The 16,921-nt window shown below is 38.4% G+C and overlaps 1 protein-coding gene across 5 annotated transcripts in view; it reads right to left on the reverse strand.

Moving 5' to 3' along the window:
* Positions 1-2,910: 2,910 nt before the first annotated feature.
* Sp1 (transcription factor Sp8) overlaps positions 2,911-16,921 on the reverse strand; it is a 68,586-nt gene continuing 54,575 nt past the window's right edge. For all 5 annotated transcript variants that reach the window (XM_076113276.1, XM_076113273.1, XM_076113275.1 and 2 more), the window contains one exon: positions 2,911-4,950. In XM_076113276.1, the coding sequence (XP_075969391.1) occupies positions 3,823-4,950 (1,128 nt within the window). In that variant the 3' untranslated portion in view covers positions 2,911-3,822. The remainder of the gene's footprint in view (positions 4,951-16,921) is intronic.

Consider the following 16,921-nt stretch of genomic DNA (forward strand, 5'->3'; position numbering starts at 1 on the left):
TTGAAATATTAGTAGAAGTAAAATGGTATTCATTAAAAATAATAATACAAACAGCCCTTTTCCATTTACATCTTTATTAAACGTTATTCTATATAACATTCACGTCAGATCAGCTTAAGTTAAATAAATTGACACGCCATTTTGTACACGTATATCATTTATAATGTCCAGTAAGACAATATGCTATCGATGTTTATCCGTAAGCTATTAAACGTACCTTTAGTTGTGGCGAGATACATAATAATATAATAGTAACTGAAATTCAGCTTTTACAGGTGTGTTCAAAAGATGTCCCGACAGTACTGAAATCCGAGCGACATAAACGCTCAAAGGATCTTGAACGTCCAAAGCAAAAGGTAAGTATTCGGAACGTTTCGAAGAGACAACTAAACTAAGTCAAAGCACCTGTCTTTAGGAAACATAAATCAATACAAAGTGTAAACAACCTCGCTCTTGTCAGTTTGCGAGACTGAAAGGATATTTTGTGAGGAATAAATATGTTATTAGCATGTTTAGTGAGTTTAAGCTACGACTTGAAAGCCATTAAAATTACATATATTCTATATGTAATTTTAATGGCTTAAATTCAAGCTGGCCTACAGTGTTTGTAATTTAAAATTTCCTTGCAGCAGAGAAGACTCTACATGTATTGATCTACACTAACGATGAAGATGTAAGAAACTTCAATTAACACTTATAGCTTATGTATTACAACCTAAATTGATAAATCAATATACCTACCTAGAATTGCGCAATGCACACTCGAAATACAGATATTGTTTTGCGATGGTATTTTTGACTTTGGTTCTCGTCTCACAGTCACTACTTTGTATACCTACAAAGGCTTTATCAAAGCTACTACGCAAACGAGTCGAACGAAATTCTCAAACCAAGCCCTCGACTAGGTGCATTATGAAGTCTACTGCTTTTAAATACCATTAGTTTAAGTTTTTTATAGAGGCTACTATATACGAGTATATTACATATAATTTATGGAACAATCTCTACTTAAAACAGTGTTCAAACTAGTAAAAAATCAATTCATCTGTCATTTTGTCGGCGAATTATAACACACTTACTTATATTTGTGCAAATATTGTGACTGTACTTCCCAGACTGGGGACAGTACTCCTCTAGAATATAAAACAGTTAACAAGCCCTCCCTCGTTTCAATCAGTTTACGCATAATTCGGTTAGGGCCGATAAATCTGTGTGAAAGGGCATAAGGGTAGGATTCAATTTGATTACGAAGTCTCCCGACGGTAACGGCCAACGTTATGTGATTATAGAGATCATTTATACTTGATTAATTGTATAATCTCATGTTTAATCAGATGTAAGCCCGCTTCTTGTAATTCTGTTAGTATTGACTTTAATGTATTTACTTGTATCTGTTTAGACCCTGCTGGTATCTATTTAATAGAATCGGTAAATTGAGTTTGGTTTGATGATTTCGAACAGATTATGAGAGTGCTTATGAAAACCTTCTTAGTTTCGATTCGATGAAGTAATTATTATTTGTGGTTTAAGTCACAAGAATGTAGTATGCAATTTCATACGTTCAGATAGAGCCAGGTAAAGATAGTCCAATCAATAAACTGTTTTTTTATCCAGATACCCTATGGCCTATAGTCTTCATAGACTGAAGAAATTACGAAAAAAGTGGTCGCATCTTGATTATGCAACAAAGTTATCTCTCCTTTGTAAAGTTAATACACCCATCAACGTAAAAGTAATCAGATAAACTGAATGAAAACAGTAGCCTCGTGTTTGACACATGATTGTGCTAGAAGTGCGGGACCACCGTAGTGTCGTCATTAATAAAACGCAGATTGTGCTAGGCCGGCGCTCTGCGGTGTAATGTACCCGTGTTGGAGATGAGCTCGGTTTTTACGGCACGAGCGCCCACCCGCAGAGGCGACACTTAATACACATACAGCTGTAGCTTACGCCACTACATCGAAAGTGATAAAACATCCGCTGCTATTCGTTTTACGGGAGGATTAATGTTTATACAGATGCAATAGTACACTGTATTGATTACGTTATGGGCTCAATGGTCCTAAAAATTAGTTTGCCCCTTTCAGTCGATCGATCTGCCGATCAGAGCCCGTCCGCAGACCTTTTCCCTTGGCGTATGTTAAAGTTCAACTTACCAGCTGCTCCATTCATAGGTACTCAGTAATACGGTGTTAGTTTTGATAGCGTAGTGTAAGCTCAATGTGTTGTTATCTTTACTATGCTCCCCTCGTCATTTGTGGTTTCAATTCGCTTTTTACGACGAACGTCGCCCTCTTTGCGTCCCAAATTACTCTTAACCAAAAATGTCGTAATCACCACGTCAATCGTCAGACCAAGAGTTCTCTTATTCCCTTGTAATAAAGTCTGAATCAAATTAATTTTGTATGGGTTCGAAGACATTTTCATTTATATGAGTACTTGTGCAAAATTCATTTGTGGGTTCATGTTGATTAAAACAGTAGATGTCAGTAGAGGGTATCAAATGGCTTACTGTTTGTTTAGTTTCGAAGCTCTTTTTAATGTGTTATTCAATAAAATAAGCTACCTCATTAGTTGTCTCTTATTTTTTGTTTTGTGGATCTTTGATTTTTTGTGTTTGTATTTTTCGAATGTTTTCTGTAACAGATTACTGTTTTTGCTACTCATTCTTTTATAATGCCATACTTATGCCCGGTTTCTGAGGCACATTTAGCGGTAGTTTATCCATTCAAACTGAGCTTAAATGCTATTAAATAGATAAACTACCGCTAAATGTAAGTACCTCAGAAACCGGGGGTTAGTTTGTCATGCATGAAAATCGTTTAAGGGAAATTGGTACTTGTTGTAATATGATGATAAGAAAAATGTATGCAATTTTTGGGCTTTGAAATAAAAATGCAGATATCCACTCGGAAAAATATATTCAATTTTTATAAAATCAATTTCAGGCATTTTTTAATTCGCACAATTTTGTACAATATACATTATATTATAAATTTTACAATTATAGTTGTCAAGCTAACAATTATCACCAATAGTCTTCAGTATCGACTTGCGCGGGCGCATGAGACGATAGAAGGAAAATATTTTGAGAAACATATTTTTCCCGTAATGGGCAAATATTACAGACAGATTAAGAATGTTATGCAACACAATAATTTGTTATTATTTTCATTAATCTACAGTTTACTTTTATATTTATTATGCTCATAAACAATAATGGTCAGGATATGTGTTCCTTTTAACATTCTTTTGTTATTTTATTAGCTTCTTAAAAGTTAAATATGCATTTAATTATAGATTGCAATACCATTTCAGTGATGATAAAAACAACATCACATAGTATGTAGTACTACCAATATAGCATACTTGTATGTTGTAGTAGTTTAAAATCATCATCAATTTCACTTTCCGACTACATATATTATGTTTGTTTATGAGCACAATGACTTTTACATGTCTTAGGTCTGTACAATAAATAAACAATCTTTTTGAAACATGCTGAGGTATTGTTAAAATAAATTATATCTGCAATTTTGGACTAAAGAGTGTATCTACTTAAACTAATTTAACATACAATATCTAGCTATAATATGAGATAATTATTTAGTAATAGTATCTATACTGTACAACACTTTAAGTCTCACAACAAATACATACACGTACGCGTGAAGCGGCGCGGGCACATTGTCTATAGTTACACGTGTGTCTATGTTACAGTGTAGTGATATGTGGTATGTACAGGGCGGCGTGCGGGCGGCTGCTCGCGCGGCATCACAGGAGCGGCCCGTGGTGCGGCCCGGCGAGCGCCGCGCGCCCCCGTCACACTAGCGGGCTCGGCTTCACGTCGAGCGGGTGCTCCGGCGACCGACCGCCCGCGCCGCCCTCGCCCTGGCTGTTCTCCTCCGAGTCCGAGCACGACTCTGAGCTGCCCTTCTTGCCACCGTTGTGAGTCTTCACGTGCTTCGCTAGGTGATCTGACCTCATGAATCTTTTATTGCACACTGGACACGCGAATCTTTTCTCCCCAGTATGTGTTCTTAGGTGTCGTTGTAGTTCATCGGACCGAGTAAATCTCTTGCCACAAAACAGCCAATTGCAAACGAAAGGCCGTTCACCAGTGTGCCAGCGTAAGTGTGCTTTCAGGTGGGACGTTTTGCCGTAAACTTTACCGCAGCCGGGTATATGACAGCTGTGTATGTTTTTCTTACGAAGGTGTGCGCCTGCCGGTCCGAGCCTTTCCGCCTCCTGGCAGTTAGGGCAGTCGCAGGTGGCTCGTCCAGCGTAGCGTCGCTGTGACCTCGGCGAAGGTGCTTGTGCAGGTGGGGCCGGGGAACCTGGAGCGTGCAGTCCAAAAGATCCTTGTGTAGGCAGTACAGACTTATAAGCGTCCTGTAGTAGGTGCGGTGCGGGTGGTAATAAATGTGCGCCACCCGAAAGTGAGTGTGTGAGCTGTGAGTAATCCTGGCCGGCGTAATTTGCCATCTGTCCGCCGACGTCGAGCCATCCGCTGTGTACATCCCACCATGTGCTTCCGACGGCGCTGACGCCACCCATTTCAGCTGCCTTTAAAGCTCCACTGCCTCCACCACCTCCTACATTGAACGGCCAAGATTCATAGGGATGACGTGAATACATGGAACCGAGACTTGCACTGGATTCACTTTTGCCTAGGAGTTGGTCTCCCGATGACGGGAAATAGAGATCATTGCCGTACGAGGGCGCGGCTGCACATGACGTGGGTGCACGTCCATACGGACTGCAAGCGGGCGGCTGTGAGCGCGGCGTGACACCGGCACCGGGCGGAGAATGCGCGCCGGGACTCTTCTTCCACGGGTGGAAGCCCTTGCCCACGGCGGCGTCCGCCAGCGGTGGAGGCGATTTACTGGACAGTTTGTTGCACTGGGCCGCCAGCATCGCCAGAGGCGTACCGCGTAAGCTCGGGTGTTCCTGGAACGACAGAAAATGAATAGTTAATCATTTTGAATAAAAAGCTAATATTTTATATTGGGGTTTAATTATGCGTCTGTGTTTTAGTCGTGGGAATCGGTAGAAGTGTCAAATCAGATTTATAGCCTTATTTATTTGTGAACTGATATTGTGGTGCCGGTGGTGCCTCGAGGCTAAAGAAATAATAAAAATAAATTATGAGGAGCTTAGGTAGTGTATTTACAATTAGGCGGACGCGGTGACAGCTCCCTGCCGCTACCGCACAGCCGCGGGACGTTGTAATTAATAATGCAGCCTACACCGTCACTGGATGTCGTAAAACTTAGCTCTAAACTTTATTGATATTGAGCGTATTACTTTTATCTGTTTTGCTATAAGTATTTAGGTTTCATTCACTGATTGTTAAAATCATTATAATATCTCATCATACCTATCTAAAAACGATAGTTTCAATATTATACCTATACTCAACATCACAAGCGCGATCTCAAAGAATAATAATCCGTTCGTTGATGTTCTTTTTGCTAAATAAAGGTGAGATCCATAAGAGCATCCGGCCGGATATTTCACCCCATGTGAGACACAATGGCTTGATAAAAAAGTTCCATTGTATGCAATAATATAATTCGGGGATCACGACACGGGGCCGAGCGGTGAGAGGGGAGGGGTTAGGTGAGGCGCGGGCTGAGGGAGGGTGTACGACCACGCCCTGTTTATTGTGATTGGCGCAGCTGTTGCGCCGTGGTGTGTACTAGCCCTTATTGTTGATTGTGATACCTTTAAGTTCATATTATACTTAAAAAATATGTTCATTCATTAGGTTCGAGTATAACGAGTATAAGCCCACCCCTAAATAGGTCTTCATAATTCATCACACTATTTTTTATTTAATACCTACCTTCACGCGATTTTTCGCTTGTAGAGATTTTTAATGTGTTCATTTTATATTACACTATCTAAACATTAGACTACCTATTTACATTATTTTAAAAGATTAGAGTCTCTGCATTGATTGCTACGAAAGTACGAGAGCTTAGTCTATTCTTTCTAATGGTTGGTACTCGCAGATGTATTATGTATAGTTATAATTACAGCTCACGACGTATTATTAATACCTACCGTTGTAGGCGAGCGGCGGCATTCTAGTAAATAGAAATAATGGGGGCGGCCCATGCGCTATCAAACGTCAAGATCTACGGAGCTGAGTTGTAAATATGGCTGCGCTCTCAATTAACTCGACAATTACAATTACCATAAAAAAATAATAAAACTCCGCCAAATTGCGGCCGCACTTACGTCCCCAGTGTACGAGCACATTACCTTCACGAATTATTATTTGCTCTCAATTACAGAATTATTATGTTTGTTGTCTTGATCTACAACTGTACCTCACAATCATTTTAATTTTAATTTTACTATATTTTGTGAAATTTTGTCGCCAAGCAACTCTTTTTCACCGAAATTGGGCTCACAGAAATGTTATATGAGCTTAAAATTGCTCGTGATAGAGTCGGTCTCAACAGAAACGCCAAAGACCGTAATGACGCTCAAATTGATTCGACAATTCGATTTCGTGAATGTCGCTATTGAAAATAAAAGGTATAAAATCGACACCAATCTGAAATCTATTTCGAATTATAGATAATAGGTATTAGGCGACGAATGGTTTGAATTGATTGTACAGCGAGCGGCGAGATGGCTGTAGTCATAATTACCCTAGGCATTATGTTCCATTTGGGCGCGGGCGCAGGCCGAAACAGAGTGATACCGGGTAATTGGTCGTCAACCGAACGCGCCTCGAGATTGGATCAAAGCGTAGATGACGCGTCAGCCGAGCCCCGACTCGCCGGCGCCACAGCCACATTATACAATGTTGATGGCTTTCCTTGTCAAAAATGACGAAGATCTTTTGTCGTAAAAAATATGAGATGAAATAAAACGAGATTACCTAATGTGAACACAAAATTGTAGTATCACCAGGTCAGGTAGTCGCAGCCACTCGCAGCTGACACGGTTCACAACATCGTCTTACTGTAATTATGGGTAAATGTACTCGATCGAGGATAAAGGTGACTTTTGGTAGATTAGGTTTTTTTCTGTTTCGAGATAGCCCTTTTTGAAAAACAAAATATTAAAAATTTATAAAGTTTATGCGGTTACATATCAAGAGCCTGTGTCTACATTGGGCCTCATTATCAAGTATTTTATTTTTTCAGTAAATAGTAGTATTTAAAAACCAGTATAATATATGAAGTGTTTACCATTATGCTAAGATGATCTTGTCATGCATTACCATGCATGTGAGGTGATGTTAATCGTTTACATGACGTGTAACTCTGTTCCTATCTAGTTTTAATATCTTAACTACTTATTTATCGGTAGTACTTTCAAGGTCCAATTTGACTATCGACAAACAATATCTTCAAGCCTGTATAATTACGTTAATTACCTAAATGGTATTTATAACCTCCTTCAATGTAAAAACGCCTTCAACTACACACAACCTTCAGCAAAATGTTTGTTTAAAAACATTTTAATTAGTAGGAAACGAATCTGAAATGCGATTAAGCGAATTATGCAGAGATCTTAGTACATAAATATGAAGAACAAATCGACTCTACATTTTGATAATTGTCTTCCGGTATTTCTACGGCTCTAGAGTTGACGTGCTTGTCAAAAGATTTACCCAATTATGGTTCAAAGCAGGTACACGCACAAACATAGTTGTTGAAACCAAGCTTTGCTCTCATTGCTCTACATATATTTCGAAAGGCGACCGGATGTATCAATGACTAAGCGTATCGGATTACTTAATAATGCGACTTAGATATTAGGAAATATACACGTCATACTGAAGTTACGTTATACAATATTAAAAAATGTTTACGTGTGTATTGAAGCTTTATTATTTGGAGTATTAACTGTAACAGAAATTGTATAACATGTACTGTAAATATAAAGAGCAGCATTATCAAATTAACGTGTGAAGCAATAAATCGTGGCAACTGAAGGCTAACGTATCCCATGGTCAGAGAAATGGCCGCGGCTTCGCGCAGATTGGATAATTTAAAATTATCTACCGAAATTATGATGAACCGAAATGAATATTCAACCGAAACGCTTAGCTCTCGACGTGTTATTAACATGATCGTGAAGTCGTTATACACAAAATTGTATTTCATAAAATTCATAACTATACTTATGAGCTAATATATTTTCGACAACACGTTATTGAATATAATGAGACTAATCTTTATTCGACAGACAATCTTATTATACACGATAATAATATTGATTGGGTATTATATGCATATGTTACTGTAAAAGCCCGAACTGTGGCAAATCCTAAGATTTTCCGGTAAATAACTATGTTTCTAACTATTTCACGGTATAATTATATACTGTGACATAGTTATAAAGAAGGAGTTTTGAGCACAGCGACATGGGTAGGTTAGGTTAGAAGGCTAAGGTGGGAGCGAGCGAAGCGAAGCTCCCACCTTAGCCTTCGTGGTTATTTTTTTTTAACCACCCAGCAGGAGGAGCCCCGCGAAGCGGGGCTCCGGCGACATCTCGACATCATCAAGTGAATATAGGTAAAAGTTCGAAATAAAAGAATTGTTCGGACTTTTACCATTGCGAGTTGGTAAATTTTAGGTTATACCGGAAAATCTTAGGATTTACCACCGTTCGGGCTTTTACAGTAACATATACACATATACATAAAGTTGATAGAGGGGTAGATATCGTCTTAATAACTTACAACACACATATTTTAATAATGTTGTTCTGATAAAAGTTTACCAATAAATATAAATAAGTATAGTAAAACCTACAATCCAAAATAAGTTTAAACAACTATTATACAAATCTGAAATAGTGCAATGAATATCATTTTAATATCCTACGGCAACAAAGTTAAGAACGACCCACTTCTGAGGCAATTGATGTGATTTGGGTCGATAAGCCGAGACTAAATTGCCAATGGGTAATTGCACAATTAGGGAATTATCGAGTTAATTCCGGGTGAAACAGTACGCCGTGTCGCCGCCGCGCGTCGCCTCGCTCGCCTCCAGCCGAGCATCGCCACCCTCTACACCCCATCGATTCTAATGTAAACTGCAACCAACTAATTTGGAACCAACAATTTATGACACATTGTTAGCTTTGATGTCGTGTCGCAATACAAATTACTTTTATCCATTTGATGCAAATTGCATAAGCGTTGACTTAATTATTTCAATTTTATAACTTATAATACCTATAATAATACCTATGAATATGTATTTAATTTTAAAAAAGAATATCTCGATGTAAAGATAAAAATGATGAAACGTTTACGTAAAAAACATATTTTTCTGCATTCGCAGCTTGTTAGGAATGAATAATCATCGCTCATTTATCGGTTCTATCCAATTAATGAAGCGAGGATATGACATCAAATTACAAAATAATTTGCCGCGACTCGGTACACTGTCGCTAATTATGGCAGCGACGTTCGCAGCCGTTAAAGGGTTCACAGTGCTATTTGTCACTTGACACTTACGAGGGGGAATATTGATCGGCTCTTCCTATAATGTGAGCTTTAGCATAGAGCGTGTCTACTTCAGTGCAAGCCGAGTGTAGGCCAAACGATGTATGATGTCGTAAAAATAAGTTGTATGAATTAAGTAAAAGATAATGACTTCGGAACATTATTTCCACATTAAGGTTCGTCTTGCACGCGAACGCTCTCGTTGATGTGTGAAACTCTCACTGGCAGGTTAATTACAGTTAATTAGATCACTTTTGTTACTTAGATCGCTTGCTGCGGGATTTTTCGTGTTTTTAGCTTTTTATCAGATGTTCATTAATATTTTTATGATTTCATAGAATCTATGTATACCATTATTAAAGTAAATTATAAAAAGTTTGTCTGTGTATGTAGGTGTGCATCTAAATAAGAATTTTTATTTTATGAACGTTGGACGATGATTAAATTGCGCAAAAGTGTTAGCCTAAGTATTTATCTACTGATATTATGATTAGGAGTCTGAACAACGATTACTGTTATTATAAGTAATACTTAGTTGTAGTTCAGGCGAGGTATGTAAGTTTAACAACTGTGTAATTGTCTATCAATTGTGTCGTAATTGGTTTAACATTGTTCTAATGCTTACAATATTGTTAATAGACGGAAGTTATCGAAGCAGATCAATGCGTTGTATTGCATTCTGGAAGAAACGTGCACATAATTATGACTAGCTGACCCGCGCAACTTCGCTTGCGTCACGTAAGAGAGAATGAGTCATCATTTTCCCCGTTTTTGTAACATGTTTCGTTACTAATCCGCTCCTAATGGTCGTAGCGTGATGATATATAGCCTATAGCCTTCCTCGATAAATGGGCTATCTATCAATGAAAGAATTTTTCAAATCGGACCAGTAGTTCCTGAGATTAGCGCGTTCAAACAAACAAACAAACAAACAAACAAACAAACTCTTCAGCTTTATAATATTAGTATAGATAAAGTTTGCTCTACATTTACTAAAAAAGTCTTCATACATGATCTTTGTCTAGTATTTGCTCAATTGTTATTAGTCTTCTGATGTGTCCCACCGCTAAACTACTCGGTCCTATGCGATCTCCCTCCATCGCTCAACAAATCAGCTAATTAGGTATATCAAAAAACGGAAGTGAATATATATTAATGTAAAGAACTTCTGAACAGTATGTGAACGAGGGCTGTTTGAACACATGAATGTCGGTGAGTGAAGGCGTGAAACCGCGCTATTTAACTGAGGTCATTAGGCGCAAGCCACATGGCAGATCGCTCAAATTGAGCCGAAACAAATTATTTATTTAAATGGAAATTATCGAAGGCTCTTCTTGACATTACGGTTTGGTTCCGACACGGTCACTGCACTAGACGTTACCCAAGCTAAAAGTGTAGAGTAAAATGTGTTGTTGTTGTTATGAGACCAACAGAAATTCTATGACTGTGAGGCTATGTAGAATAAATATGCACTTCCATGTTTGTCAAATCTTCGACTGGTAGATCAAATCAATATAATTTGATATCAATTATTGTATTTTGAAGAGTTACAAATATTTTGTTACAAATAGTTTAGCCTATTACAAGAGTCTTCAGTTACAGTGAAAGTAGCAGCTACTATATCCGTTGAGGCTTTGAGACTAAGTTGTCCATTATCACCGTCATGTCGGTATCGTGTCGTCCCCAAAAGGTAATAAGTGACGCGGTGCGGTCCGGCTTTGACGCGCATGTGTGCTGCCGTCGCCATATGCGGCCAACTTTAGCTTTTTGTTCCGATACAAGTTGTCATGCTCTATTGAACCTCGCCGACTTTTAATAAGACAATATTTTTGATATATTTCCTTGCATATCCTATTACTTGCTCTTTTATGGCTGGTTTTGAATATGGATGATACGTAGTTTTTGTCCACACCGTGCACCGTTTTGAATAAATTTTAAAATATTGCGTTAACTTATAATATATAGTTTACTCTATCGTAAAATAATATATCCACTTTAGTCAGAAAATATGTATAACACCCACGCACACGTCAATAGCTTTTGTCGTCGCTGTAAGGCTGTAACGTATATCGCCCATATATAGAGGCATTTTATAGGATCTTCAAAGGTTATTTAACATACTAAAGACTGAAAATAAACCGTGTAAGTTTCAAAAATACAACTTCTAATGCTTTGTTAATATTCACGAGCAACGCCTAAGCCGTAATGTGAGCCTTTAAATTTGATAAGCCGCTGAAATTGTGTGGTAATGTGTCGGATACGGGCGTGCGGCGCCCACTAGTTGTCCGAACATTAAGCCTCGGGCAAAGCCTTCATGCCCCGACACAGAAAACACACGGATCATACAAACTTGTGTAGAACATTAATGTATGTTTGATGGAAATTATAAGGATAATCGCACGAGCCGCTATTTTTTGTTAAAATTTGGTTCGTGTATTGTATTCTTTTATTTTGTTTGTGTTAATATGAAATGATGTAAATTTTAATTGATGTAATTTTTATATAACATTAACAAGCTTATTGTTATAATTAGTTCCAACCATTTTGCCGTGTCTGCCCTAAAAAGCCACATCAAAACATGTCAGTAAAATGACCAAGTAATATTTTGCGTGTAAGAATTTGCTCCAAAATGTTATATTGTCGGTCGACCTTCACCGGCTGGGACCAGATAATAGGTGCACCAATTTGAAAACCAGTTCCAGCGTGATAAAAAACAATCGACCGACGAATGGAAACAAGGGACCCCCTTCTCCGATGCCTTTGTCTGTCTTTTGTGATTGTGTTCAAATGACTATACATACATAATGTATGTTAACATAACAGGTATGTACACAAGAGGTGCAGCTTACAAACGTTTGCTATGAACTATGCATGTTACCAACTTTGAGAACATGATATTTTGTAATTACAATATGAAACTTAAACAATGTGCAGATTGCTGTTGCATGGCTCGGCACTTTTGTAGTTTTTGTATATTTTAAACGTATATAATTACCTTATTTAAAAAATATCGAGACGATTTAAACACGAGTGCAAACCTTTCTTACTACGCTTTGTGCTCATAAACAGTTGACGACGTCGTTATAGGATGTACCTCTACATTACATGGTGTACAAGTACAATGCCTCCTTATTATAAAACAAGCTATTAAAATAGACTCGGAGCGTGCACATTCAAGGTCGCGGTGCAAATACATTCGCATTGCGTGCGTGGCACATCGCCGTCGGGCCCGCGTCTCTCCGCCGACAGTTCCAAGAAAAAAAAGGAAAAAGTTGTTAAACTCACGTATTTTTGGTAGCAGCTTAATGCCAGTAATTTCCAATGAAATTATTATAATTAGCTCCATTTATACGATAGTAACAAACAAATAAAATGGTTGGAACATAGCCCGGAGGGCACGCGAGTCGCTTTTCCATTAGTTACGACCTGCCCTGATTTGTTCGACTAGTTTACATTCTAACCTTGCTGTACTTAGAGCTACAACTATTGTTTGACGTGTTCCTCTCAATATGTTTGCAAGTGACTTTTTCCATTATTTTATTTCATTCTACGCTATATATTCGTCGTTCGTGCAATAGCCTAAAGGGGACAAGTTCTTTGAAATCGCGTGTGTCCTCATGCATGACAATTTAAGTAATTATGTTATAAAACAAATGTTTTAAGAGCTTATAAAATGTGACATTCTATAAAAACCGCAGTGACACATGTCGATATATAACAGATATCACAATTAGTTGACATTTCATCCGGTCTCAGTTGATATAATAACTCGGCACCATTTTAAATGCGGCCTCGTAATTTCCTTCAACTTCTGTTTCATATTTTTTTACATTTAACTAATTGAACAGCGTAGGATATTAATTGCTGAGAAAATTACGACGCACCGGCCTCCGGGGCCTAAACCACAAAGAGTCGGCGCACAACACAACGGTATAGAGCAGTCGACTCATAAAAACGAACAATTATGCATTCAACTCTTTGTTTTACACTAATTACGAAATACCAACGTTTCTACCATATTTTCTTCTGCGTAAATGGGTTCATTTGCTTGCCTATGTGCAGCTAATTATATAGGTTCCTTACACGCACAAAAACTAATACAATGTAACGACTCTACCAATAATACGCACATTGAGAACAGAACAAGACTCGATATATGTACTATAATGGCGCGGAATGATTTCATTATCAGTATCCATACATCTATTTTAGCACTCTAGCCTCTGAGATATCGTGCTATTGTGGTATTACAGCACGAAACAGTAATATTTTCAATCATGTTCGCGAACCGCATTGGTAAAGTCCATTACTTACTTATAACAATAGCAACAATTAGATAATAAAACAAAAGACTATAATTTGGCGTCACGAAAAGTGTTGGCGAACAATCGCGGGCGAGGAGAGACAGCAAGCGGCTCGAGCGCGAGTGTTGAGTGTTCCGTCGTCACGTAGCCGCGCGGCGGAAGAACAAAGCCTCGGTACAACACAATTGAACGGCCACAAAAAGTCCCATAATTCAATTTGCATCCCGCTAGATGAATGTAATAGTCGGTAAGAAGTATGGGTACGGTTAGGTGCCGCGGGCGAACCGCGCCCGCTGATCGCTGAGAACAGCTTTCGCCGCTTTTCAACACTTCGACGAATCGATTAGATCCAAGTATTTCTTTTACTGATTTTACCTATTATGGGTATAATTTGCACTGCATTTATTTTGTTTTTACACCTATATTAACGTTATTAGTTATAATAACGATTTGGTTAAGTACGTAATTTTTCAATTTCTCATTTTTTGAAATGAGAAATTAGATAACCACAAAGATAGCTAGAGTATCCCATAACTAAGCATCGGATTTTGATGTGGTTTTGGAGATTAAGTGATTCATTCAGAACTGGTTAAAGATTTTCTTGTTAAATAACTTTATAGCGCTAGTAGAGTATAATGTGGATTACGCCAGAGCCATCGACTCTATGTCATTCAGACTACATTTCAAGTGGATAGCCTTGCAGGTACATTTGATAGTACGATACGACTGTTACATATCTTGTACTGATATGGTAATAAAACAACGCTGTCGTGTATGGAGGTGCGTGTCGACAGCCGGGCACAGGCGGGCGCGGGGGCGGACGCGGGCGCGGGCGCGACGTGACTCGCGCATTATTATGATAATGCGGGCGGAGTAGATGGTATCGCGATCGCAGCTATCCGCTCTCGTAACACAATTGAATTAGCATAGTGTTGTACCCGCGGCGGGCGGTCGCGCCAGCCACGCGACCACCAATGCACCTCATCATCGAACCTATTTCCACTTATCGATACGTACTCGCCTGTGATATCTACGATTTCATCGCTTTAATCTAATTCTATAAGTTCTCCGTACGATATTTCACGCCTAGAGATTGATTCCCACAGATGTATTAAGTACTCGTTTTATAATCGATACTAAAAGGCAATCGAACAAGCAACTTCTTTTTTGGAATAAAACTTTAGAGAATTCAAAGAAATGTTATAACAAAAACCATATGATAGAATAGAAGAGAATCTAACAGAAAACCACTAAAAGTGTGAATCTTTTTTCAGTTACAAAAATGAAATACAAAACATAGGTAGGTACTATTCTTTTTTGAAAACTGATACGAATGAAACGATAGAGTAAAATATGAGGGAACATTTGTAAACAGAAACTGTTGAAACGTTCACAACGATTGCTAGAATAGCGCATTTCAGTGTACAAGCGTAGTCAAATTGTACTAAACGTTTCCACACGTCCGATGGGCAGTTGTGGCGAGTTGTTATGAATGAACACCACCTGAATGGATTGACCGCAGACCGCAACGCACCGCTGTGCCGCTTGTCAGATGCGAGACCATTCTATCTACTTTAAATAATTGCTCTCGTCCATACATAGAGCCATGTCGTGGACTATCGGCAAACATTTGAACATAATTACGGTTTATACCCACGAGAGTTTTTACTGTAAATTTGTTTTTGCACCTCCGTCCTAAACCTGTCAGCACTCCTTATACAAAATATTAAGATTAATAAACAAGATTATGTTCATAAAATTAAAGTAATAGACGTCTAAGCATCGTAAAATGATTTTGACAAACGATGATGCGATCGATACTCTGTATAAGATTAACAATGTACTCGTAAGTGCATTAAGGCTATCAAAGTCAGGCGCGGTTTAAAGTCGAGTGTGCGTCGAGTATTCATGGTGGTTACCGAAGTCGAGAGGACGTGATATATAGCCGGAGGGAGCTAATGGCTCACGACCCTCGGATATCACGGGAAGACAGGAAGATGTTGCCGAAATCATGGGACTTTTAGTCGTAGAGGGTTTGTTGCGATTTATGCGGGAAGTAAAATGTTAAGAAATAGGAAGGTTATTTCTGATAATGACAATTATGGTACGTATAAAAAATATATGTTCGTGACAGATTAAAAATATCAACAAACATATTCTTCAAGACAGTTTAATAAAGAGTTCCATTTTAAAAACAAATGTCCCGTGAAACACAATACACAAAAGTATTGACAAATAGCTCGTCTGTTTCATCTTTCAGTTTAAAAGTGAGTGTGTCCCCTCTGGCATAGACATCCGGATTCATAACATGACAGGCGAGTGCATTTAATGGCCGCCACACTACAAGGAGCATTTTGTTTGAGTTCTACAAATTACCACCGGAAAATTTACACTTAAAAGCCGGATGCTCATAGTAAATAGTTGCAATTTCCGATATATCTTCTAATGTATGGGACGCTGGTTCTACGGTAATAGAATACATCGTTTAAAATTTTATAGCTCGTCCTTGTGAAAATAATTTAGATTTCCGTACGCGATGAATCATTTTGTTTGTTGGAAAAATTGTACCGGCCATGTTCGATGACAATAGCATATTTTAATGATGGCGCAGTATTAAAAGTTCCTGGAACTACAAATATGACTAGATGATTTAGGATTTAGACCATGTAAAAAGATTCTGAACAAAAAAGGATCCATAATACGTTTATAGGATTCTTTCAACAACTATAGTTAAAACACTACACGTTGTGGTTGGAGGTTGTGATGATTTGTGATCAAATCAGGGTTTTGTTCCCAAAACAAGTGACACAATATAGAAGAGAGAGTCACTTCGGGTTCATAAATAATCGGGTATGGTGATAACAGCGGTTCGGCGCTGGTATGAATGGTGGTATCGGTGTCAGAGCCGCAGCGGGAGGCGCCGGCGGCCGCAGCGGGGCGCGACCGCGGACCCACACGCTTGTACCAACCTTAAGTGTTAAATTAATTGTTGGCCACACACTAATACTTCATTCCCTTTCAACAAAACAACACCTTTATAATAAAAGATTCAATATTGATTTAGTTCTCGATCTCTTTAATGGCCACTAATGTCAACATGATGTAACACGCATTAGTCTAATACTTCAACACATTA

Source organism: Anticarsia gemmatalis, chromosome 4, assembly GCF_050436995.1.
Source record: "Anticarsia gemmatalis isolate Benzon Research Colony breed Stoneville strain chromosome 4, ilAntGemm2 primary, whole genome shotgun sequence".
Taxonomy (NCBI): Eukaryota; Metazoa; Arthropoda; class Insecta; order Lepidoptera; family Erebidae; genus Anticarsia; species Anticarsia gemmatalis.